Source organism: Colossoma macropomum, unplaced genomic scaffold, assembly GCF_904425465.1.
Source record: "Colossoma macropomum unplaced genomic scaffold, Colossoma_macropomum, whole genome shotgun sequence".
Taxonomy (NCBI): domain Eukaryota; kingdom Metazoa; phylum Chordata; class Actinopteri; order Characiformes; family Serrasalmidae; genus Colossoma; species Colossoma macropomum.
In genome coordinates, this window is record NW_023494807.1 from 7,526,141 (window position 1) to 7,552,516 (window position 26,376).

At 38.8% G+C, this 26,376-nt stretch overlaps 1 protein-coding gene across 1 annotated transcript; it reads left to right on the forward strand.

The window, feature by feature from the left end:
• Positions 1-736: 736 nt before the first annotated feature.
• igsf10 (immunoglobulin superfamily, member 10) lies at positions 737-17,334 on the forward strand. The gene is made up of 7 exons (XM_036556276.1): positions 737-973; positions 1,731-1,991; positions 3,431-3,560; positions 4,675-5,065; positions 5,753-9,922; positions 10,135-11,032; positions 12,681-17,334. Exons 2-7 carry the CDS (start codon positions 1,801-1,803, stop codon positions 14,593-14,595), a joined length of 7,695 nt encoding a protein of 2,564 aa, XP_036412169.1. The 5' UTR covers positions 737-973; positions 1,731-1,800; the 3' UTR covers positions 14,596-17,334.
• Positions 17,335-26,376: the final 9,042 nt, after the last annotated feature.

The window sequence follows — 26,376 nt, forward strand, 5'->3', positions numbered from 1 at the left end:
TTTCTTATTTTTGAAGCTTTTATTTTTAGGTGTGCTGTGCAATAAATCTAAAAAAAGGAGAATAGAGCCTAAAAAGGTCAGTTCCTTTGCTGATAGATGCTGGATGTACTATTTTATTCCACTACAGTTCTGTAGGTCACTCAGTGCTTAAGTAATTTTTCTTTTCTTGTTAGCTGAGTCGTCTGATTTAAGCAACAATGTTTCTTGTTTGAGGATGGGCTTAACCTACTGCCTACTACAGGGGGAATATTCCGGCTGCTCTGACTCATATGTTAAGTGTTATAAAGAATTTCTGTCACTCAGTGGGCTAAATCAGTAACTGCTGTATCTGGCAAGTCACAGAGAGAGAGAGAGAGAGAGAGAGAGAGAGGAGAGAGAGAGAGCGAGAGAGAGAGAGAGAGAGAGAGAGAGGCGAGAGAGAGAGCGAGAGAGAGAGAGAGAGAGAGAGAGGGGGGGGGCATTAAACAGTTTGTCCTTCATGCGTTATTAAAATAAACTAAAACAGTAGTTCAGCAGTTCTAATGTTTTGATCTGAGGTTGGAACCCAAACCCAAAGACAAACCAAATAATGTTTAGCTTTAGCAATTTTTAGTAATTTGAATTCTTCACTGTGAGAAGGCTGAAGTGAAAAGACATCTGATTTGATCAAAGCTGAAGGTTTGACTGCTTGGCTGCATGAACCATTAGCCAATCACAGCACAGGAGGCGGGGCATGGCGGAATACGGGTGGGAAAATAACTCCAAGGACTCAGCTGCCAGTGGATGTAAAGTCCACTCTCGGCTGTCTACCTGGCAAGTTGGATTTCTCCTGATGAGGGTCTGGAATCTGGATTTTTGGATTTGAGGGGGAAACTTGATGGATGTGACATTTAACTGCTCGGATTAATGTTTTCTCTGGATTATTTTGCCTCATTATGTTGACTGAATAGTTTTGGAAAGTGCATCTTCATTTGGGTCACCGTCAGTGCAGTTGGTAAGTTTTATCATGTCTCACATTAAGTTATTTTCTTGTACTGTTTGTTTGTTTGTTTGTCTTGTTGTTGTTTTGTTTGTTTGACCCCTGTGTGCGGCGCAGAATTATTTGTAAGCTACTTTGCAGAGTTATTAGACATCCAATCTCCCTTTTGTTTTCGCGTGAAATAGAAAAAGTCTGTTTTGAAACCCAAAAGGAAATCTGATATATGGCCATATATGCACATGTATCATAAAGAGTCAGACAAATATTTCAAATTATATATACCTGTGTACAGTGTACTTGCATGTAATCTTCAAAAAATCACCAGTAAATGGATCATACACATACTACATATCTGATACGTCTGCCTGATGCATGGAGTTACATATACGCCTGATACAAACACCAAAAGATTTTTAAAAGCAAAATATCAAAATTAAATACACCAGAAGCAAAAATGTATATAAGATGAAGCTACTAAAATATGAGTAATATATATGTATGAATAATGTTTTCTCAAATACTGTTAAATATGTGTTACATATATGTTTGTATATGTTGATATATTGCTGAAATATATGCCCATGGGTGAAAGTGGGAAAATAAGTTGGCATATTAGTCACATACATGGCCATATGTGATATATATGTGGGAAATCTATGATATGTAAATATATGTCACATATTTGAAATCCATATTTTCCCATATATAAGATTTCTTTACAAGGAAGTTCTGTTGTAGGTCTATTTGCAGCAGCATTAAAAATGTCTCCCAGTTTTTCAGTGGTAAATGGCAACGTGAGGATTTGTGAAGCAGTGCATGCGCCAATCCAGCCCCTCTGCACCATGCGCTCGGAGTGGCCGTCCCTGCGCTGCAGCCTCCTTGCGCTCCTCTTACTTCTGGCTGAGGCGCACTGGAGCGGCGCATGTCCCACGTCGTGCGCATGCTATGTGCCGACGGAGGTGCACTGCACCTTCCGGTACCTGAGCACCATGCCTCGTGAGATCCAGCCAGCTGTGGAGAGGATTAACCTGGGGTGAGCACACGCTAAAACATTCTCTCTCGCTCAGCATGGGGTAGCCAACCATCTGTACATTTACAAACGGTGCATAAAAGTATCTTAATGTCATCCAAATCAGATAAATTTGGCTATGCTTAAACAAAAAACACCTTGTTACTAAACAGTGGCGTGACTAGGATTTTATGGGCTCCAGTGCAAAAAAAATTAATCTTTAGTGCAGCTGGCTTGGACAATCCACTGACAAGTCAGACCACCGGCCGGACAATCTCCTGGCACTCCTGAAGGGTAGTCTGAGCCTAGAGGAGCTCAATAAAAATTTAGGGGACTAATCACTACAGGCCCCCCATCCACTATGGGCCCCAGTGCACAGCTTAGTTTCCATATGTGGACTGGGTGGTCTTGTGGACTCTTTTGAAACTTCAGCAATGTTTACATACTACTTTACCGTTTTTTTTTTTAAGAAAAGGGGTGGAGCCAATACCCATATCTGATCTCTAGTTAGTTTCAATTATACTGCAACTAAAATGGAACTAAAATGGACTCCAGTCTACTTTAAAGACATAGCTTTAAATATACTTTCTAAATAATACTCTTATGTTGATGACAATTAAATATACTTTTGTATGCTTCAGTATGTTAAGAAACACATTTATTTAAGTGTAGTTCCATACAGCATAATAAAGTACAACTTGCAACATGTTACTTTTAAGCTCATTTTCATAACATGCATTAAATAAAAATTTACTTTTAATATTCTATATATACAACTGATTTAATTAAGCATGCTTCTTTTGTGTGAGGGTCATGAAGCCAGTAGTTTAAAATATGCAATTTTTTATAAAAACTTCAATAATAAATCACCAGTTAGCTCTAAATCAAGTGATGTTACCTAGTGGTAACATCTTTTGTACAGGTCTCACAGGTCTGCATTATTAACAGAGAATTTAGTCTTTACCTAACCTGTTAGATTGAGTCTCATCGGCCTTAGCAAACTATTTGCATGTCTTAGTGTAAATATGTGATGTGCAAAAACTTATGTTTAATGCACAAATAAAAGTGCTTTGAAAGAAATGGAATTCAGCCTAGTTAATGCTTAACAGCCAGTAGGCTTAATAAGGGCATAAAACAGGGAATATACAATCTTCTGCAAAAGATAATGATGCATAATACACAAATAAAAGCATTCTGGAAAAAAGTTTAATTCATCTTGGCTAAAAAGCAGTAATGAGCTTCCAGTTAGTTATGAGCTACTTGCTTGAAAAGACTTTATAAGACCAATTAAATGGCATTTTAATGTCCCTCTGTACTGATGTGTTACCATGTCTCACTTTGCCACTATGGGTAGTAAATCAGAGGTGTGAAGTATTTACAGTTCTGTGCTAATTAATATGAAGTGGTTGTAGTAAAAAAAGGTCATTTAAGGAAATTAATATTAATGTTTTACATTATTTTAGGTACAATAGTCTATCGGTGATAAAAGAAAATGAACTGTCAGGGCTGACAAACCTGGAATTGTTGATGCTGCACAGTAACCTCATCCAAAACATTGAAGACAGGGCATTCCACCATCTAAAGGCTCTGCAGGTAAGGAAAGTTGCATGTTCTTACATTTCCAGCACTTTGCAAGCTAATGCAAAGCACTGCATGACTTAAGGGCTGAATATGATGAGCAGATTATGTTTGAAAGGAATGCATATGCAACAGCTGTGCAGTCCAGTAGACAATCAGAGTAGACACAATAGACCACAGCCCAAAATTTGTGTCAGAATAAAAAATATCGACTTTGAGTTGTTAACAAAACAAACAGCTCGTTCATTGATGGTGACAGTTAGTTGGTAAGGATGACTGATGCTAAACATGAAGCATATGAATTGTAATTTATCCTTTACTGCATGAATTATTAAAGGAACATGCTGTTTGTTTGCTTGTTTTACCTTTTCCCATTGAAAACTGCTTCATTACCATTAATTTTAAAAATTACTTTTGTTGCCATGTGGCAACAGCATGCAACAATAGAACCACAGGCTATTTTTTTTTTACTTCTAAGAATAAAACAATGAAAATGTCTAACTATATTGATCAAAATATCAGCTTGGAATGTTAAAAATGATCTCAAAATAATTGTGTTCAGTGTGTCCAATGGACATTACTTCATTTACACCCATTGTATGCATTTTGGTTTGCCATTCTATTGTCACATGCTGTTGCCATATGGCAACAAGTGTGTTTTATCATTTTGTATAAAACCTGTAATATCTAAACAGGTTCTGTTTAAGTCATTTTAACCTCCCATAGATTATTTTTTAACTTGTTATGAATGATCACTGAATTATACTTTACACTTTGTGATGCAAAAGAAACTTATCATGTGAAATAAGCAGTACAGAATGAAAATGGAAGACATGTGATCTGATACATGTATACCCTGGTACTCAGAAAGCCTTCCTTTGCCCAAAGGAAAAAGAAAAAAGTAAATAGTAATAATAATAATAATAATAATAATAATAATAATAATAATAATTGTTGCCATATGGCAACAGTTAAGGGTTAATCTGTAGGTTCTGAACTTCAGTAACATAATTTTTGAACTATAACACCTGAATGCTTGAAAATGTGCAGAATTGATTCTGTTGATCCAGCACTCAAGTCCCTTTAACCAGGCTGATTTAATTATGTCTTTGTGATCTTTATTCCTTAGGTGCTAAAGATGAGTTACAACAGAGTGAAGGAGCTTCGAAAGGAGACATTTCAGGGCTTGGATAATTTACTGCGTCTCCATGTGGACCATAATCGCATTGAATTCATCCACCCAGAAGCTTTTTATGGTCTGACTTCTCTACAGTTAGTGCATCTCGAGGGCAACCTGCTCCAACAACTTCATCCAGATACATTCATAACTCTGAGACACAGTCAGATTTTCAAATTTTCTTCCATCAAGACCATTTATCTATCAGACAATCTATTGATCACGCTACCTTCTACTGTGTTCTCTGGTTGTTACCAGCTGGAAAATCTCTTTCTTAATGGAAACCCCTGGTCATGTGACTGTCAGATGGATTGGTTTGCAGAGTGGATGAAAAAGAATCCAGGTACGCAAGACAGGGCAAGCTGCTTGTTTGATGCAGTCATTTTCAGCACTGCTTCACAGTAGGAAGGATCCAGATCCATACAGTGGTGAAATATGGCCTAGGGAAATGCGATAAGCCACCTTACACAATTATATCAACATCTGGGAGGTTGTTAGTTTGGGGAAAGTTAATATGAGCCTTAAATTTTTAAAGGTACAAACAACACCAGTAGTTGACAGGACATTACTGTTATTTTCATTTTGTCTGCTCCTTACATTATCCATGATATTGTAGCATTCATGGCTAATAAAGGACTGTTGTTGCCCACAGTCATGCTGTACATAAGCAGAGTTTTCTCTCACAGTTCACTCTAAGCCTAATCTACACCTTATTCTCTCAGCCGTCAGCTCTTCACTAACTCTCAGTTCGTCCTGCTCTACAGACAGTTTGTCCTGCTCTCAACTAGCTCCGCCTTCACAATAAGAAGAGTCGTTATCAAAACAACCTGTGAATAAATGCAGAAAAACCTCTAACCTAAACTAACATTTCAGCAACATTTCTTGAACATGCGACAGTATCAAGATGTACATTTTTATCGGCATTTCAAACTTTGAAAAGCACAGAATTTAAAATATTGATTTAAAGACAAACACAGAGAACTATTATTTCAAAGTAGTTGAAAATAATTGGCACATTTTGTGTTTACAGGCATCCTGAAATGCAAAAGAGACAGAAAGTTTCCTGGAGAGCAGCTCTGTCCCATCTGTGAATCCCCAGTTACCTCCAGAGGCAGTAATATGATTCATCTAGATGCCTACACATGTTCTAAGCCATGGATTCATCCCCATTTGAAAAAGAATATCACTGTGGATGAGAGCGGCTACGCCCCAGTTTTCCCAAAGGATTTTATTGCTCCAATTGGAATGATTGAAATGAACATTACAGACCAGTTCCACAATGATGCCAACATAGCCTGTGTTGTACAGAGACCAACAGGGTTGGAAATCTTGAATGTAACCCACGGAGTGAAGGGCGAAGATGTTACAACACTTATTGCAACTGTGGCCACGTCACTTGTTTGTAATGTTGACTATGAGCACGTTCGTCAGCTTTGGGGCGTTTTGGCCACTTACAGTGATTCTCCAATGACACTTGAGAGGGGGCTTCTCCTCACCATGCCACCAGACATGATCTACAAGTACAAGCAAGCAAGGCCAGCTAATGATGAAATCTTCACAGAGATTGAGGCAAATATTAAGGCAAATCCTGCATGGCTAATGCAAGATGTCATCAGCTTACAACTAGACCGCACTACAAGCACATACTCAACCCTACATATCAAATATTCGTCCAATGTTGAAATGAATGTTGAAGCAAATAAAGTAAGAAGAGACCGATACAGCTGGACGATGATCAAAAGGGACAACCAGACTAAGACAGAGTCTTCAGTACTTTCTGGTGGTCTGGCTGAACTGAACTGTGAAACTTATGGTGATCCTAAACCCTCTACAGAGTGGATATTACCAGATGGAATCAAGGTGCGAGCACCATATACAAGTGAGGACCGGAGGATTGTAATAGCAGACAATGGGAAGCTTACTTTAAGAGCAGCAGACAGCTCTGATGCTGGTGTCTATCGTTGTATTGCAACCAACTATCTGGATGCAGATGTACTTTCCTTTAGGGTTACTGTGTTGTCCCCAGATGTTGAGGAGGAAGAAATCAATGGGGCTAAGCTTTTACGTTCAGTGGGTGAGAGCTTATTTCTTGATTGTGAAACAACAGGTAGCCCACAAGCCTCTGTTCAGTGGATACTACCAGACCACACTGTTGTGGACAAGTCCTACGGAAACAGGAAGCTCTACCAAAATGGCACTTTGAAAATACACGGACTGACTGAAAGAGACAGGGGATTTTACAGATGCATAGCTGCTAATCATATTGGGGTAGATTTGCTAGCCTCCCTAGTGACCATTTCAAATGATGGGGCAAAAAGGATAAGACTGATAGATTTAGAGGGGTCTGGTGATGATGTGCAGCCCACCACAGAAGATCCACACAAGAACCACAGCAAAGATCTTTCCAGGGTCAGCCAGGAATCAAGGACAATTACCTCAGACCGACCATATCCTAGGCTCAGGTCCTCACTTCGCAGGGTACCAACAATGAGAAGAGGTGGTAGCAGACCTGGGTGGACTAGAAGGGTGTTTGATAAAACATCAAGGAAAGTAGATCCAGAGAAATTAGCAGATTTTATTAAGAGGTCTCAAAATAATAAACTAGTAAAGGCTGGAGATGGTGAGGTCATTCCCTCTGAGGGATCAAAAGCTGTTGACGGTGAGACAGGTTCAGGCAATGAAGTGATTGAAGGTGACATTTTCAGTCCAAGTCAAGACATGACAATTACAGGAAATTCAGAAAATAATTATGTGACCATCTATGACCAGCCTGAGAACAATCAGAAGAGTGGTGCTACAGAAGTAGTAACAGGGGATCCAAGCAATGTCATGACAACAGCAGGGCATATTAACACAATTTCAACAGATTCATACTCATACACAGATGCCACCCCAGTGCAGGCCGGTGTCACCCTTGGCAACTATGAAATTCAAAGAGATGAGACAACACCATTTATGGGTTATACGGTTGGCGCTAGTGATAGCAAGTTCTACAGTCCTGAAATGCATACATTCAAGCCTTTACAACCAGTAACTTTAAAATTTACAGTTACAGAGAGCATGGATGAAATGGAACTTCAATTTTCTGGGGATACACCAGAGACTGCAACAGAGACCATGCCAAATCTTAAATCTCAGAGCCTTAATGTGACACGCATGATGGATCTATCAGCCCAAAGGGTGAACCCTGTGGTACACACATCCACAGACCATGAAAGCCAGACTACTTTTACAGCAGTCACAACAACAGAAAGAGAACAAGATGAGATTACTTTTCATACTACTCAAAGAATCAAGTCTCCCCGTCTCCCTCCTGGATCCACCATCATCTCCCACCAGCAAATACACATTATTCCTCCCAATAAAAAACGTCCAGGGAGGAGACGTAACTTTCCAAGCAGACGCAGGTTTATCCGACCAAACAAAATCACAGACATACAGTCCTTGCTGGACAAATTCAAAAGACCATCTGTAAAGCATGAGGGCAATGCCACTGTTCCATACACAGTGGAGTTGACCACAGACTGTGAACCATGTGGAGGACTGTCAACCATAAAATCCAAAACAGTAGAAGAGCAAACAATTGTCACACCAACCTCTTCTTTAAGAAAGACAGTAATACCCATACCCACAACAACACTAAGCACACCATTTGTTACTTCCCCAAAGATGTATACTACGTCAAGTTCAATCAAGGTTGAGGCACAACTGAAGCCTAAAGCTTCCAGCGAATATATTACTTCTGCATTTGCTCCTGAGCAGGAGCCAACACAAGATTCTATGAAACTTTCAACCACTGTTACAGCTACAACCACAACCACTAAGTCTTCTAAGGTCATACGAGGAAAGATACCATGGCACCGACTATTTGGAAGCAAAGAGAGTCAGCGGGAAATTCTTAACAGACTTAGAAAACCAGCTAAACCATCCACTACGACACAGAGCACAACATCAGTTAGAACCATGACCACAACACCACCATCAAAGGTTACAACTACCCTACCTACTGCAGAATCAATAGTAGCACCAATGACTGCCTCTCCTCCTGTGGCACAAGGCAATTCTGAGACATCCTCTGATGACATATCAGGTTCTTCATCCTTCACAGAATCACAAGCTTCTTTTGATGTGATAGCTTCATTTACAACTGCCAGTCCATTCAGCAATCACCATAAAACAGCTGTACTGCACAGTCCTGCAACTACACCTACATATGGATCTAGATTATATACAACTACAGAGTCCCAGAGTAGTCCAATTCTACCAGCCCCACCAACAACTAAAACTATGTCCAAGGAAGATAGTTTGGAATCCAGTACCTCCGGCTCTGGCCCAGGGGAGTCTGGACGCTTTGTTGGAAGATCTTGGAGAAATCGAAAGCCAGGATTCCACAGAAGACGTTTCAGAGGAAGAAGGCCAATAAAGAAAACAACTACCCAAGCTCCAACTACCAGACTTACTACATTGGAAACCACCTCACTTGTACCACAGACAGAGTCAAGGTCGCAGAGACCCTTGTATACACCTGCTGGAGAGAGCGTGAGATCCTCTGTGTCCAAACCATCTATTAGAAAGACTGGTAAAAGCTCTAACAGTGAGGAAGGGGGCGACTCAGCCAAAACCACTTTTTCCTCAAAAATTTCTACAACCAGTGAATCCACAGCAACCTATCCAACATCAACAGCAAGGCCATACACTACACCACAGTCCCAAATCCGCAGTAACAAAAGAGGAGGAGGTAGAAGGTATCAAACACAGAGACCTGTGATTAGAAGAGTAAGGCCAAAAGTGTCAGTCAGTAAACACAGGGATCGTCTAGAACAACCCAGACCAACAGCTTCATTTGCAAAGGACAAGGATAGATCTAAGGAGAGGATGGGTAATGGGAAGATAATAACTTTTGACACAGTAACTGTTCTCACAGCAGAAGAAAGTTACAAGAGCACCTCAGTTCCATACAACAGAGATCTTGCCAACAGTCTTTCAAACACTTACGATCAAACTACAGTGTATGATACTACACCATCAAATGCCATTGGCTTTGAGTCAACCACAAAAGATATGAACTCCAAGCCAAGAATTGTTGGGGGAAATGCAGCAAGTTTTACGGTTGATTCAAATTCGGATGCTTTCCTTCCATGTGAGGCTACAGGCAACCCTGCACCTGCCATCAGCTGGAAACGGTTCTCCTCAAGTACAGGTACCCATATGCTGTATTTTTGTACATACAAATATATGCATAATATGACTGATTTTGTACACTTTTTGATATCCATTTTGTATTCTAGAGTTGTACTTAAAGCTACTGCTGGTAATGCATGTGAGGATATCTTTTTCACATTACCCTTTATGTAGTGAGCCTGTATTTTTATATACTCATTTTCTTATGTTTTTTATTTGTCTCAACTTTAGGCAGTACCTTGACCATTAAAGGCAAAATGGGTAAATTTGAGGTATTCAAAAATGGAACTTTATTGATCCAGAATGCCAACGTCAAAGACCGTGGACAATATCTTTGTCTGGCTGAGAATGATTATGGCTCTGACAAGCTCCTTGTCATGCTGTCAGTGCTGGCTTATCCCTCACAGATATTGGAACCAAAAGTAAGAGAGATTAAGGTCCACTCTGGTGAAGCAGTCGAGATGAAATGCAAAACAGAGGGCAGACCAGTGCCTGTGGTGTCATGGATTCTGGCAAATCAAACTCAAGTTAGGGGTCAAAACAATGATCGTGGCAGAGTAAAAGTCACCCCAGAGGGTACACTAGTTATCCAGCAGGTGTCTGTTTATGACCGTGGGCACTATAAGTGCATTGCTAGTAATCCAGCTGGTGTAGACACATCTACAGTGCGTCTGCAAGTGGTGGCAGCACCTCCTGGCATCTTGGAGGAGAAACGGCAGCTTGTGAGGGTTGATGCTGGGCGGAGTGTGTGGATTCCCTGTACAGCACAAGGAGACCCTCAGCCCACTGTACACTGGGTCTTGTTTGATGGGACTATTGTAAGAGCCCATAACACTCACTTAAGAGTATTTGTATTTCCTAATGGCACTTTTCACATGAAAAACCTGGATATTTCTGACAGTGGGAAATATGAATGCATTGCTACAAGTTCAACAGGGTCAGAGCGGCGAGTGGTCACTCTGTCTGTGGAAAAAACAGAAACTGCTCCCCAGATAACTGAGATATCAGACAGGAGAACAGAGCTGGAATACGGTGGTCAACTTCAGTTGAACTGCTCTGCAACTGGAAATCCCAAACCTCGAATTATTTGGAGGCTTCCCTCCAAAGCCCTTGTGGATCAGTGGCACAGGTGAACAATCTCTCTTTTTTCTCTCACACACACACACACACTCACACAATGATGCTGTGCACACAATGATGCAGATGAGGCCATTTTTACCCTGTAACGCAACACCACATCACTAGTGGAACCCTACCAACTGCAAAGACAATAGCAGGTCCTCCTGTACTACATTAAGGTCCAGGACAGACTAAAGGCCACTGCACACCAGATGTGCCATGCCATACTGGTTGTTACATAGCAGCCACAATACATAGAATGTGTTGTAGTGAGACTGCTGATGAATTAAACATTAGGCAAGGTGATAGACAATTAGCTTTTGTCTATTTATCTTAAGGCCTTTAGATTGACCACCTTTCTTAGTGTAAATGTCAAGCCACGTGTGACCTGCTGTGGTATTTTGTGGTCTGGCTCTGGGTTAATTTATAGCACTAATGGCAAAATACTGAGTACCGCACAAAGAAATTTAACAATCCTGGAAGTCATGAGCGGCACTGCACATTGACATCGACGGCATGATGTCAACGGCAGTGTCTGTACATTTATTAAAAACAATAGCTCCAGATTTTTTGGCCATGAAGCAGCGCAGCATGTCCGATGTGCAGTAGCCTTGATGTACTATTCAAACATGTTTTGTTTTACATGAGGTGGTGGGTTAAAATATTTACCACAAGATGTCTGTTTATATCCATTTTCGTTATAAATTACAGATTCAGGAGTGGCCACTCAAAGTACTCGCCGTAACACCAAAAAATCTCTGTATGCTATACGTTTAGCTTCTCAGCTAGAAGACATGTCCAAACTTTTAATGTACATATTAATTTATATCACCCTAATTACATATTAGCCTCTGCTACCATAGTTAAAAAACAAACAAAAAAAAACATAAAAACTCCTATTACAAAAGCTATGATGGAATATTTACCAACATGGCAATTAGGTTGGGATTAATATAACCTGGGGTTATTTATATGGTTTGTTTTACAGTAGGCAAAAGCCACTGGAACGTTTATTGATACAGGAGTGTGCAGCATCTCTAGAAATTCCAAGTAAAGACTTGTTTGAATTAAACATTATGTGTTTTGAACAGAATATGAATCACAGCTGTATTTTACCTAAGGTTTGCAAGTCAATGAAGTCTTACTTTATATTTCCATAAGGTTTTCCTCTCATTAATGTCTCACAACAAGCCACAGCTTGCAGTGAAGTGTCTTTAATTCAGCAAAAGATTCATCAGCTAATCTCTCTCTAATCTTTTTTAATCAACAGTAGTGCACAGTTGGCAAAAGCTTAAGGAATAGCTGTTGGATATTTCTCAGAAAAACAAAAACCACAGATTTGTGTGCAGTTTTTCTTTCAGTGAGAACCTAGACTATAAAAATGACAATGGAATTCATCTTCAGTATCGTATAAACACTTGGTATCTTACCATCAGCATTACCAATCAAATCTTGAAATATTGGTTCCCCTTGAGACTTCATAACTTGACTTAGGATTTTAACTCAGTGACAAATGACCCACTTATAAGCATACAAACATGAGATATTTAAAATAGATCTGGGACTTTTGTTTGGCTTAGTTGTCATAATAATCTGAAACTGGCTGTCAGTGGGCTATTTTTTTCCCAAAATAATGAGTCACATTTTCTTCATTCCAGAATGGGCAGCCGTATCCAGGTGCTGAAGAATGGCACGCTTGTCATCGACTCAGTCAGTGAGAAAGATGCTGGAGACTACCTTTGCGTTGCTCGCAGCAAAGTTGGAGATGATCTACAGCTTATGAAGGTCTCTGTGTCTATGAAGCCAGCTAAAATTGAACCCAAGGTTGTCGGAAAGAAGCAGGTACCATATGGCAAGGACCTCAAGGTAGACTGCAAGGCCTCTGGTGCTCCCATACCAGAGATTTCATGGGGCTTACCAGATGGTACATTAGTAAACAGTGCCCTTCAGGCAGACAGCAGCAGAGGGAGTCGCTCCAAACGTTACGTCTTGTTTGATAATGGAACGCTTTACCTGAATAGGGTGGGGATGGATGAAGAGGGAGACTACACTTGTTATGCAGAAAACAAACTTGGCAAAGACGAAATGCACGTTCACATCACTGTGGTAACGGCAGCACCTCGGATTCGCCCTCCAAGGCTCACCTATGCCAAAGTGAAGCCAGGAGGGAATATCCGCTTTGACTGCGAAGCCGTAGGAGAACCCAAACCAAAGATCCTGTGGATGCTACCCTCAAGTGACATGATTGCTGCATCAAATGAACGGTACTTGATGCATGTCAATGGATCTCTTGATATCCGTGATGTGAAGTTAGTTGATGCCGGAGAGTACATCTGCATGGCCCGCAATACTGCAGGTGATGAGAGCAAAGTGTACAAGTTAGACATTGATGGCAATCCACCTGTCATCAATGGCTATTACCAGAACAGAACAGTTCTGAAAGATACAGCAGCAAAGTATTCAAGGAAGCTAATAGACTGCAAAGCAGAAGGGGACCCACCTCCAAGGATCACATGGATAATGCCAGACAATATCTTTCTCTCAGCTCCTTACTATGGAAGCAGGATAAACATCCATCCCAATGGGACGCTTGAGATCCGCAATGTTAGACCTACAGACACGGCAGAGTTCATCTGTATGGCACGGAATGATGGTGGTGAAGCTGTCATGGTGGTGCAGCTGGAGGTTACCAGCCAGCTCATGAGGCCTATCTTCAAAAACCCTTTTAACGAGAGACTGGTGACTAGACTGGGGAAAACTACAATACTTAACTGTTCTGCTGATGGACAGCCACCTCCGGACATTATCTGGACTTTACCCAATGGTACCCAGCTCATTGGTGGGCCTAACAGGGGTACTCATCATCACCTGGGCAAGGATGGGACCTTTGTCATCTATAACCCAAGCAAAGAGGATGCTGGGAAGTATCGTTGTGCTGCCAAGAACAAGGTTGGATATATTGAGAAGCTGATTGTTCTAGAGGTTGGACAAAAGCCTTATATTCTGACACGACCAAGAGGGATTATCCGCAGTATGTCTGGGGAACCTCTGTTTCTTCATTGCCTCGCTGATGCAAGCCCTCGTCCCACCATCATTTGGACCATTCCAGGGGGTCATGTCCTTAGCCGTCCTCAGTCAGCTGGTCGCTACCAGCTAATGGACAATGGAACACTGGTCATCTATCAGACCAAGCTGCATGACCGAGGGAACTATGTGTGCCGGGCGAAGAATGATGCAGGTGAGGCCATGCTTACCATACCTGTGGTCATCATTGCATACCCACCCCGCATCACTAATGGACCCCCACCAACTTTGAAGAAATTTGCAGGTAGTCCTGTACACCTTAATTGCTTTGCTACTGGAATACCCAAGCCAGAAATCTCCTGGGAGCTTCCAGATCGATCGATTCTCTCCACGGCTGGAAAAGGACGTCCCGCAGGCAGTGAGCTGCTTCATCCACAGGGCACACTCATAATCCAGAAGCCAACAGTAGCAGATTCTGGCCATTACAAGTGCCTAGCATCTAATTACCTTGGCACAGACACCAGAACCACCTACATGAGGGTCATTTGAAAGAGACAGTAATGGTCTATAGACACTTTAGACAATTTTCCATCAGACTCTGTATGTATGAGGTACTATCTTGACTTTTTCCACAGAAGTCATTCAGAGAACTAGCTCTAGTGGAGTTCCTAAGTTTCTCTAACTTTTCATCACATTGGTGGCAAGTTACAGGACAACAAAAAGGATGAGGGTGCAGGACAGACATTGCATTGATTGCACCATAGATTTGTGACGTGTTGAATTCTGGAGTCTCGCAAATGCTTCATGTTTGTTGTTTTTCATAGAGCCCAAGACAAACATGCAGAGCTAGACTGTTGCAGTTATTGCAGATAGAGCAGATATTGTAAAATAGAGTGTAATATAAAGTGCACTGCTTTGATTACTGTCTAACATTTATTGCTCAGTAGTGTTGTTTCACCAACACTGATCATGTATTTTGAAAGAGTTTATATTTCTTTTCATAGATTTCTTTTATAGCATCTGTCAGTTGCAGTTGTGTTGTACAATATTTAAAAAGGAAATAACATTTTTTTTTACATGGAATTAATATATTTTGATTGCAAATATCACAATACTTATTCTGATAATAGCGTATGGCTTACCTTTCATTAATGTGTCACTAAAGAAACAAATACAGCATCTTTCTTGTGATTAATCAGGCAAACATGAATGTGCTTTGCTCATTTTCTCCAGAAACACTGTTGTATATGTAGTGTATGTGGCTTTCATACTATTTTTGTTAGCCAAAAGACAAAATCAGATTGCTGAAGAATAAGACTTATTTCTAGATATTTTTACTTGTCTTGAGTAATTTTATCTAGAGAAACTGTCATATTCCATGGCAGATCATTTCACTTGTTGATAACTAACAAGAAACAATGCTTGAAACAAGATGTTTTTACTGTCATAATAATGTCATAACAAGAAACTGATATATTGACTAGATTTAAACATTTTCACTTGCTAAGATGTTATTTTTTGCAGTGTATATCATATCAACATCTCTCAAATAAGGAAATCCTAAACTACTCAATCAAGTCAATAAAAATAATCAACTGCTCTGTCTGTTTCCAAGTTCAACTGGTATCCCGAGCAATCAACAATACAGGCACAGTCAAGCTAGATGTAAACACCTGATTGAACTAAAGAAAGGTTATATTTAGCTTGACAGCTAAGGTTTTTAAAAAAATGGAAAAGCAAAACTGATGAACAGGAAGTTTTAATAACTTTGGTTGAAAAAGTTCCACCCTGTGTTTAACAGGCTTCAGTTTCCATTTCTCAAGTAAAAGCTCAATCAAACTACTTTCCCTTATTTTTTTTATAATAAGCAGCCACGTGTTTCACATTTATTGGTCTCCTCATTATTCACCACCATCACTGCATTATTATATTTGCCAGGTTTTCTTGAACATGGACAAAATGAAAGAGGTAACGTGAACAAATTTACAGTCGTATTTCTTAACATTATGTTATCTGTCACAGTAGCCTAAAACAATTTCTGTTGTCAGTAGAATGGCTAACAGTAGAAACAGATGTTTGTAACAGATGTTAGGACATCATTGTGGTTACCCTACAGTTAGCACGCTATTTCCCAGCAAACATGCCCCCATGTGGGCTCACTGTGGACAGTCTGGGCTTTGACAGTCCTACACAAATCCCACAAAGACCCTGTGTGGGCTAGCCTGTATCTGACCCACACTACCATTCCAGAATGGGGCCAACTGTGGCTTGACTTGGACCTGGACAAACCTACACAAAACCAAACCAGCTGTGTGGAGTAGCCCATACCAGGCCCACTCCACCGTTCTGGAATGTGGCATGTTGAGCTGTAGACTTGAACAAACCCACACAAAACCATCACTTTTACATGGCTGAGTTAGACTGCCTGCACAGGGCCAAATCAAATTTTAATGAGCACAGTCCCATGAGCCTGTGAAGCCCATTGTTAAGTCCTAAGTGGACTTGACTTGGCTAGTGTGGGCTTGCTTGTTGGGTTAGGCAAGTTTTAGCAAGTTTAAATGCTGAAACTAAGACATTAGCTAGTTAGGATCTCTCTGTAATGCAATACCAGGTACAAGCCTATTTCCAAAAAAAGTTCGGATGCTGTGCAAAATGCAAATAAACACGAAATGCAAGGATGTGCAATACATTTAAACCCTATATTGTATTGAAAATAGTATAAAGACAACATATCAAATGTTGAAACTGAGAAATTTTATTGTTTTTTGAAAAATATATATCGATTTTGAATTTGATGCCAACAACATATTCCAAAAAAGTTAGGATGGGTGCAACAAAAGGCTGGTAAAGTTATGTAAAGCTAAACACCTAGTGGTTGTTTGGCAACAGGTAAATAACATGATTGGATATAAAAAAGCATCTAAGAGAGGCTGAGTCTTTCAGAAGTAAAGATGAGGAGGGATTCACCATTTTGTGAAACACTGTGCGATCAAATAGTGCAACCATTCAAGAATAACGTTTCTCAACATTAAATAGCAAATAACTTTTGCTTTTCATCATCTACAGTACATAAAAACATTAAACGATTCAGAGAGTCTGGAGAAATCTCTGTACGCAGCGGACAAGGCTGAAAACCAGTATTTGCTAGCCGTGATTTTTGGGCCCTCAGGCGACACTGCATTAAAAACAGACATGATTCTGTAGAGGAAATCACTGCATGGGCTCAGGAACACTTCTGAAAACCACTGTCTGTGAGAACGGTTCAGCGCTGCATCCACAAATGCTAATTAAAACTCTACCATGCAAACAAGAAAATGTATATAAACAGGATCCAGAAACACTGCCACCTTCTCTGGGCCCAAGCTATTTTAAAATGGACTTAGGACAAGTGCAGAAGTGTCCTGTGGTCCAACAAATCAAAATTTGAATGTTTTTTGGGAAATCATGGACACTGCATCCTCCAGGCTAAAGACCACTCAACTTGTTATCAGTGCACAGTTCAAAGACCAGTATTCATGATGCTATAGGGGTGCATTAGTGCACATGGCGTGAGTGACGTGCACATCTGTGAAGGCACGATAAATGCTAAACGATATATACATGTTTTAGCAATATATGCTGCCATCCAGATGACGTCTTTTACAGGGAAGGCTTTGATTATTTCAGCAAGACAGTGCCAAACCACATTCTGCATGTATTACAACAGCATTGCTCTGTATTAAAAGAGTCCAGGACCTGCAGTCCAGACCTGTCACCACTGAAAACATTTGCCGCATTATGAAATGAAAAATATGACAAAGGAGACCCTGAACTGTTGACCAGTTGAAATCCTCTATCAAATAAGAATGGAAAAACAGTTTCACTTTCAAAACTACAGCAGTGTCCCCTCAGTTCCCAAATGCTTACAGAGTGTTGTTTAAAGAAGAGGTGATGAAACACAGTGGTAAACATGCCCCCGTCCCAACTTATTGGGACGTGTTTTTGGTATCAAATTCAAAAGGAGCAAATATTTTTCAAAAAACAATAAGATTTCTCAGTTTCAACATTTGAGATGTTGTCTTTGTAGCACTTTCCTTTAAAAAATAATTTGCATATCATTGCGTTATATTTTTATTCACATTCTGCAGAGCGTCCCAACTTTTTTTTGGAAAAGGGGGTTGTACATCTAGTTACTTTTTCTGGGCAGTATGGACATTCTCTAATGCTTTTAAATCTGTGTAGATTAGATCATCCATTATGTCATCATGTCTGAAATTAAGACCCATTACGTGTGTTTACCCATTATGTCATTGTTTTGAAACTTAAATTTTAAGGCAAAAACAGTCATATACTGAAGAGTTTGGCAACTGAAAGAAGTTTCGGAGTAAAATGTAGCCATTCATTCACCTTTTATAGAAGTAGAAAAAGATAGAAAGTCCTTTAATGACTTCAGTTTTGTCGTTCTTACTTCACATTTAGGCTTGAACACATGAAGAAAAAGGCATCCTATTCATTCGTTAACATCTGGAGAAAAATCTGACAAAAAAGAATGACATAATAGTACTATTCAGTGTTACACGCCACTCCTTGCTTTTAGTCAGACAAGAGGAGTAACTATTGCTGTGCTAGATGAAGATCATTTCTGTAATACAGCCAAGCTGAAAAGACTTGAGAAAGCAGGAGGTTTATGAAGATGGAATGTTGCTGAATGGTTACTGATTGCTAGAGTATTGCCAAACAGTTAATATGATATTTTAGATGGTTGCAAAGTTGTTGATAAGTGGTTGCTATGGTATCCCAGGTGGTTGCTATGGTGTTTCTAGGTGATTGCTATGATATCCCAGGTGGTTGCTATGGTGTTTCTAGGTGATTGCTATGGTATTTCATGTGGTTGCTAGGGTGTTGCTATGTGCTTGTTACAGTTACCCACATGGTTATTAGAGTGTTAATGGACCTGTATCAACATGACATAAATTAGGTGCACAAACGTTTGCACCCCATTCATTCCTATGTTGTATCAAAAAGCTGTATGCAAGCCCACCATTCCCAATCAGACCGAACATTCCGGAGTTCGAACAGCGTCAATATCTCAAAAACTGCGGGATGAGACAGTGGACAGAAATCTGGCAGAAAAATAAGAAGAATAATACTCCATTGGATAACAAGTGTTGGGCACTGCTGTGCATTAATCACTTTTAACTGGCTGCTCATTATTACTTTATTGAGCAGTAATTAGGCTGAATTAAGCATTTTCTATAGCTTTCATTTGTATACTATCCATCATAATGTACATCATCTTATAGATAATTCTTTTTTGAACATTCAGTATATAATGTTCTTATTTTTGTAGATTATTCCAATAATAAAGCACCAAAACAACATGAAACAAAGACAAACCCTCTTCATTTTAACAGGGGTTCACCTCTAACATGGCTTTTAGTCAGTTAGTTAGTTACGTTTATGTTCATGTTTTTACATGCAGAGTGGACGCTCCACAGCCCATGGCAAAGTTTCTTACCTGGCCCACATTCATATATGTGTCATTTAGACCAATAAAAGCCAGGAAGAATTATTACATGCAACAAATTATTCCCGCCACTTGAGTTTCATTAATGCTTTGACAGGTCATTGCAGGTTACTAGTGAACTATGAATGAGATTTTCAGCTTTCGTTCCCTTTCATTTCTCCTGAGACAAACACAGTCCACAAAGAGAAGAAACATAAGTCAGTCAGACTGGAAAACGGTGAACACTTTCCATAAACCCTGGAATGTGGGAAATTGGGTCGGTGAGACTGGGAAACTGCTAGCATATGTTCACAGGAATAATCAAACAACATTACCTGGTTTGGCAAGACGTTTTGTCTACCTTTGTGTAAGTTATATAATCATACGAAGACAGAGTCAGTGATAAATACCTTGTGCTTGTTCTGAATCCAGGTTGACATGTGGAATGGAAAAGATCCAGTAATCAGGGAGCATCGTAAGGAGGGGGAATATTAGGATGATTCCAAAGGCCTCAAGGGCCTCAGGAGGGCCCACAACTGTTGTATATTTTTTCCTTTTTTTTTTTTGTCTGTGATTTCTCGGCTGAGTGAAATATTCTTAACTGAAACACTTATTTCATTAAATTAATTAGATAATGTTTGTAAATGTGGGTAACTCTCACTAAAGGTGCATCTCAGGTTCTCTGTATGTTAACACATCATATTGCATAACCATGGATACAATCATGGATGTTGACAATGTTAGCATTGTTTTGTTTGTCTGTCACAGCTTATTGGATAGTGAATATTTCAATCAATCAATCGATCCATCAACCTTTTTATTTTCACTAGGAAATACATTGAGGACGACCCTCATTTTAAATGCAGCCAAGAGATTGACAAGTAATTAAAGTGGAAATTAATCAGTTTAAAATAAAATTAACAGAGCAACATGAACAGATCAACAGTAAAATTAAACAAAATCAACAACATAAAAATTGAGAGCAATTGAGATTTAATTAAGAAGGGGAGCAATAAAATTAATAAAAGAAAGTAGTAAAAATAGTAGTTAAAAGCAATTAATTTCAACATACAGGGACAAAAAGGCAAACTAAAATTTGAAATATTCAGGTAAAAGGATTGTGAAAGGTAATCAAATAAAAAGAGAATTGAGTTGCTATCTGATAATTAAAATTATTTAAAGAGATAGAAGATGGCATATTAGCTGGCACATGGCCAGAGAGTGGTTTATTATAGCAACAAGCCATGAGAGGCCATTTCTGTGATTTTATCACAGGGAAGGGTGTTCTTAGGCATGATGCAAAGTGGAGTAAAATCTCAGTACCGCACGGCCTCAAGTGGCTTATTGCTTTTCTAAAATGGCAGCCAACATAAAATATGCTTAAATATACAATTCTGCAGAAAATAATTTAAGTTATTATTAATAAAAATTAATAAAAATACAGATATATTTCATTTAAAAAACATGTTAGGGTTACAATTTATCTATATTTTAAAATAAAACAATAAGGTATTTTATCAATTACACCTTCTTCAGCCACCAATTTAGCAATATTGGTTTTTAAGTCAATTACCCAGAAATTCCAAGCACCACAGAAGTGCTCGTCCTCACAGTCATGTGTAAAGGGTGAGGCCATATTTTAAAGAAAAAAACACGTTTTTCTGCAGTTTTAACTACAATAATCTATATATGACTATGCAATATATAAATTAAATCACATAAAGGAAACAAATGCCAAATAAATATTATAAAATATATTATGAAAGTTGTTGTCCTCAGGAGTCGTGTCACTGGTGTTACTGCGTAACAAAAAATCTCTTATTTTGAAATAAAAATCACACCGATGACATCACTTGACTTCTTTTTACCTGTTTTCTGAGGATCTATGAAGAAAAGCACATGGTGAGTCCACTGAGTCTTTCAGTTATCAGAGATTTTCTCATTTAGCTCATGATTTCATATGAAGCTTTTAGCTGAAGTCACTGGTGTGACCGACTTTATTCTGAGGTAACTGTGAAAAAATAGAACACAAATGGATTAAATTTCATATTTTACTGGATATTCCATGATTGACAACAAATGGTTTGATGCTCTGTAGCAGCCATTTTGTAAAATGCATTTTTCATTAAAAATGTCTCTGGTGTTACCTTTCTTATTTGTAACACCAATGAGGATCAGTGACCAGTGACACCTACGGAGAGATAGAAAAGTGGACGTTTCTGTAGAATGACTTCAACATTGCACTGCTCAGGTGTCCTTTTAGCCACATGATAGACACTTAGATATATGAGCGTTTACTTTAGAGATGTAAACTAATTATGAACAGTTTCAACTTTGGCTACTGTAAAAATGTCTGTTACTAAATAAAGCATATTTTATGCACATCTGTTAAGGGGACTGTTAATGTTTGTCATCATATATCCATACTGGATGAAACATAAATGATGTGATACAGCTGTCTAAACAAAACCTCACGTCCTGCTGCTTATTTGCCTTTTTTGGGTTTTGCCCTCATCAATCATTAATACAACATACAATGTTTTTTAGTGATGTGATGTTCTCTCAAACACTAACTTGAACTAGAAAGTGATCCACTGTCCACTCTGTATGCTAAGGATATTCTCTGGCCTCATTTTCTTTCGTCTGAAGTACAAATTAAAGCCAGAATATTCCACAACTTCATTTTATGATCCATAGCTGGATGAAGATGCATGTTTGTGGAGAGTTTAGTGGGCGTTAAATTATGTAATTGTCTTATTAGTCAAATAACAGTTTATTATGGAGTTTTTAACAGTTCAGATGTAACACTGTTTGTCTTTTTGTCGAGCTGCACAGTTTCATTGATATGCAGTCATGTTGCTTACATTCATATTCATACTTAGTATATGCTGGAGGACCTATACCAAAACAGGGTTATTCTGAAAAGTCAGCACATTTTGGCAGGTTCTGCTGAGGCTAATGAGGTGAGGCAAGGGGTGCCTGCATGAAATTTTCAGGGGGGCCAAAATTATCACCAGCACCCAAGCATGAACTACTGATATTTATCATTGTGATTTATCCATTTTTTCCTCTTCCTTCAAAGAAAATCCCTCTTGATGATTGTTCATATAAGTTGAGCTTATTTGTTGGATGTACAGTGAAAAATGCATGGATGGTTCCTGTGTGCAAACCTCTGCCGAACAGACGTCTGATTGAAAACAAAAGGCTCTTTTTGAAAGGTCTAAAAATAGAACCAACTATTTGCCCTCACAGTTGGGCGGGTGGTTTGTTGGTCATTTTTTCATTGAAATACTGTAATTCATCACTACAAATGCATCTTTGTTAGAAGTGGCTTGGGTGTCACTTGACTGGTGGGCAGGCCAACTTCATTGGCTGAGCTCATTAAATTGAGCTCATCTGGGATGAATTAGTCAGGCTTTATGAGCTTGCTTTTCGAAAAGCCTCAAGAATAAACACAGATCATCTCTGAAAGCTGAAAATACGACAAAGAGAAATGAGATATTAATTGTATTTGGTTTCAGAAGCCAGATGAAAAGCTTGCCATCTCCTGGTTGTTCATTATTTACTATTGTTGTTTGTTTGTTTTAGTTTCTTGGTATGGCCATTTTAGTTCTGATCAAATGCAACTCATTTTAAGAGAAAGAGTAGATAAATAATTTTAATATTTTTTTAAAGTTTTCCTTGGTAGCCATATTCAGCTAGTTGAACTCTTTAAGTTATTTAATACCTTCAAACTCTGGAGTGTCCCTTAGGGGCCATCTTGTCAGCGTATATCCCCAGCTGGAGAGAACATTTCTGGACCTCCAGTTGGGATTGAGGGGACTGGCTGGTCCACAGTACATCAAAGGTAGGAAAAAAAGAAAAGAAACTTGTTTTTTTTTTTTTTTTACTCAGAGGGTCTCTCTAAGGCCTGCTCTGTTTGTTTGAGATTCCCTGTCCCATAATGTCCCACAATGTGAGGAAAAATGACAGAAATGTGAGAAGGTGCTTTAAGTTGGAAGTGCTGACTCATGACATCATGCAAAACGATTAGCCTTTTTAAATGTATTTATTCATTTATTTTGCTAATTTACATCAAACCATGTCAAACAGTGCTACAATGAGGCGAGTGTTGACAACATGTACGTCTAACAGACACATTAAACCAATAATACCCATCATCACCCGGCTCTGTTCTGGATGAACCTCATGCAAATGAACTAAGTGGCGTCCAATCAGATTGCTGACATGTAACCGATTATATGACCCCCACAAAACTGGACTCAAGCTTTGGACGCAGGAGAGAACAGTTAATGAAAACTTGTAATGCTGTAATGAAAATACAGCATTAACTTAAACAGTGCAGATTTTAAAAACACGCACATATGGGTTTTTACTATGCCCAAATTCTCATAAAGTTCAGAGCATTTTATTAGTATTACTTTTAACAGTTGCAGTCCTGAAATCAGGGGGTGCTGCAGCCCCCTCATCACCCCCACTTCCCAGTATACAGTATAACATAAAATCACTAATGCAGAGTCTTACTCACTCTGTTCTCTGGACAAACTGGGCAGCAACCAATCGAAATTGGAGATATAAAGGTTGGAAATGGTACATATCGATATTGTTAACTGGTATTATTATTATTAGTAGTAGTAAAACTAGTGTAAAACTCATACACGTACCTGGACATGTCCCCAGAGTGGCCAACAGTTGGCAAGGGAAGTGATACAGGTTTAGAAAATATAAATATGATACAATAAAACAGGAACGAGCACCCGACAGTGTACCAGTAAAAGTCCTTGGGCTAGACTCCTAATGCGACATTTGCATCTGTAAAATGATGGAATTGTAATTTTATCTTATCCCAGATGTCTTAATGACAACATCTGCCAAATGTAACATTCTAAATTATGTATTTTGACTTTTGTGCCACAATTTCTCATTATGTTGAATGAACCTAGCAACAGTAGTTGCGAAAGAATACAGTTGTGGGCAGAGCATGGGTAGCTCAATTGTATACTATGCACCAAATATCTTATGATTTGATCTAATCTAAATTATATTCAGCTGTGAAGTCTAGTAACTTTGCATGAACTCATTATAACAAAGAGTTAATGTGTTTCTTTTGTTGTTCTTCTTATTTACTTTGGCTAAGAGACACGTAGACTTTAAGCCATTAGAAGAAATGGTTCCGCAGTGAGAACAGTTCAGCGTATAGCACCTTTACCAGATAATAATCTGTTTGTGAAGGTGCCAGACTTGCTGTGGAGAGCAAATCAACGGCAAAACTTTGCTTTGCACAACAGAAGAGCTTTGAGTCAAGTGAGAAGCCATGAAAGCCAAGAAGGAAGAATGTAACAGAGTCAAGAGAGGCGGGATGCAAGGTAAGGGGACATAATTTTGGGCAGAGGCAGGAATTTCTTTGGAGTTTTTCAAACATTTCATTTGGCCGTTCAGAAAACCTTTAAAAGAACATGGAAATTTGGTGTTAAGTAAGCAGCAACAACTGCAGATGTTTTCCATTTTCTCTGCGGATATGGTGGGGAAATAGGAGGGTTTTGGCCAAAGTCACAATTGTAAAGTAAACTAACAAGTGATCGAGAGAAATATGATTACATACATAGTTCAGAAATGCTAATCTGGGCTAACAACAAATTCAAGCTGGTGATTAGCAATGCTGACAAGCCTTTATTAGCTTTCATTTCATTGTGGAGTAATTTAATTTAACCTCCTATCCCTCTCTACTCCAACAACCTGTGCTTGGATCTGAATCTTTTTCCCCTTGGCCTGCTACGATCATTCTGGAATTTCACAAGGGCTTTAGAGAATCCGCACCTCCGTCCTACACACACAAGAGCGAGATTTATCTAGCCGTTCCTATAAGAGGGCTACTTGTCCCTGAGAACAAATGTATAATATGTATTATAGCAATAAAAAAGGAATCTAGAAGTTTATCCCTAAATTTGAAGTTATTATTGTTATTTTGTTGCTATACATATGTAATTACACAATTGTTACATAGTTTGTTACATAATTACATGTAAATTCTATTTTTACTATATGAACGAGTTTAGTTCTGTATTTTTCACATTTTCCAGTTCATTGCAATGTCAAGAAATGCCCAAAAACATGACAAAAATCCTTTTTTTCTGCAAAATAACTTTACAAAACAATAGCCTAACTTTTTAAAAATCATATCATAATACAATATCTACAAATGTTGCATGGAGGTTTAGAATCTTTCCACAAAATATCTCTGCTTGTACTGAAGAGTGGCATTTATAAAGCTACACAATTGACATCATAACAATAGCAGAACCCTTTTGGTGCTGCACAGAATCATTTTCAAAAAGGTTCTATACAGAATCATATACAACACATTCTCCATCAATTTAAAGAACCATTTCACCATGCGGGGAACCATGAAGCATGAAATGGTTTTATATAGGACTCGTGGTTCTAAATAGAACCGTTTCCTTTATTAGAGAACCCTTAAAGAACCATTTTTTAAGTATGTACACTACCACAGAGGGATCTTTGAGAAGTTACATAGAAGAACTATTTTAGTTCCTTAAAGAACTATATTTGTAAATGAGATTTGAGTGTGAAGAACATTTTAAAGATATAAATCATATACTGTAAAGATTCTTTACCAAAGTAAGGGTTCTTCCTAGAATGTTTACATTATGTAGATGTTCTTTACACCTTTAAAAAGGTTCTCTACATTCACACATCTCATTTGCAGAAAAGGTTCTCTAAAGAACCATCCATGCCTGTTAAAATAGATCTTTATAAAGGTTTTAAATGTATAAAATTGTTTAAAAAAACATAAGCTTTTAAGAAGTTCAGCTGTTGTAAGATGC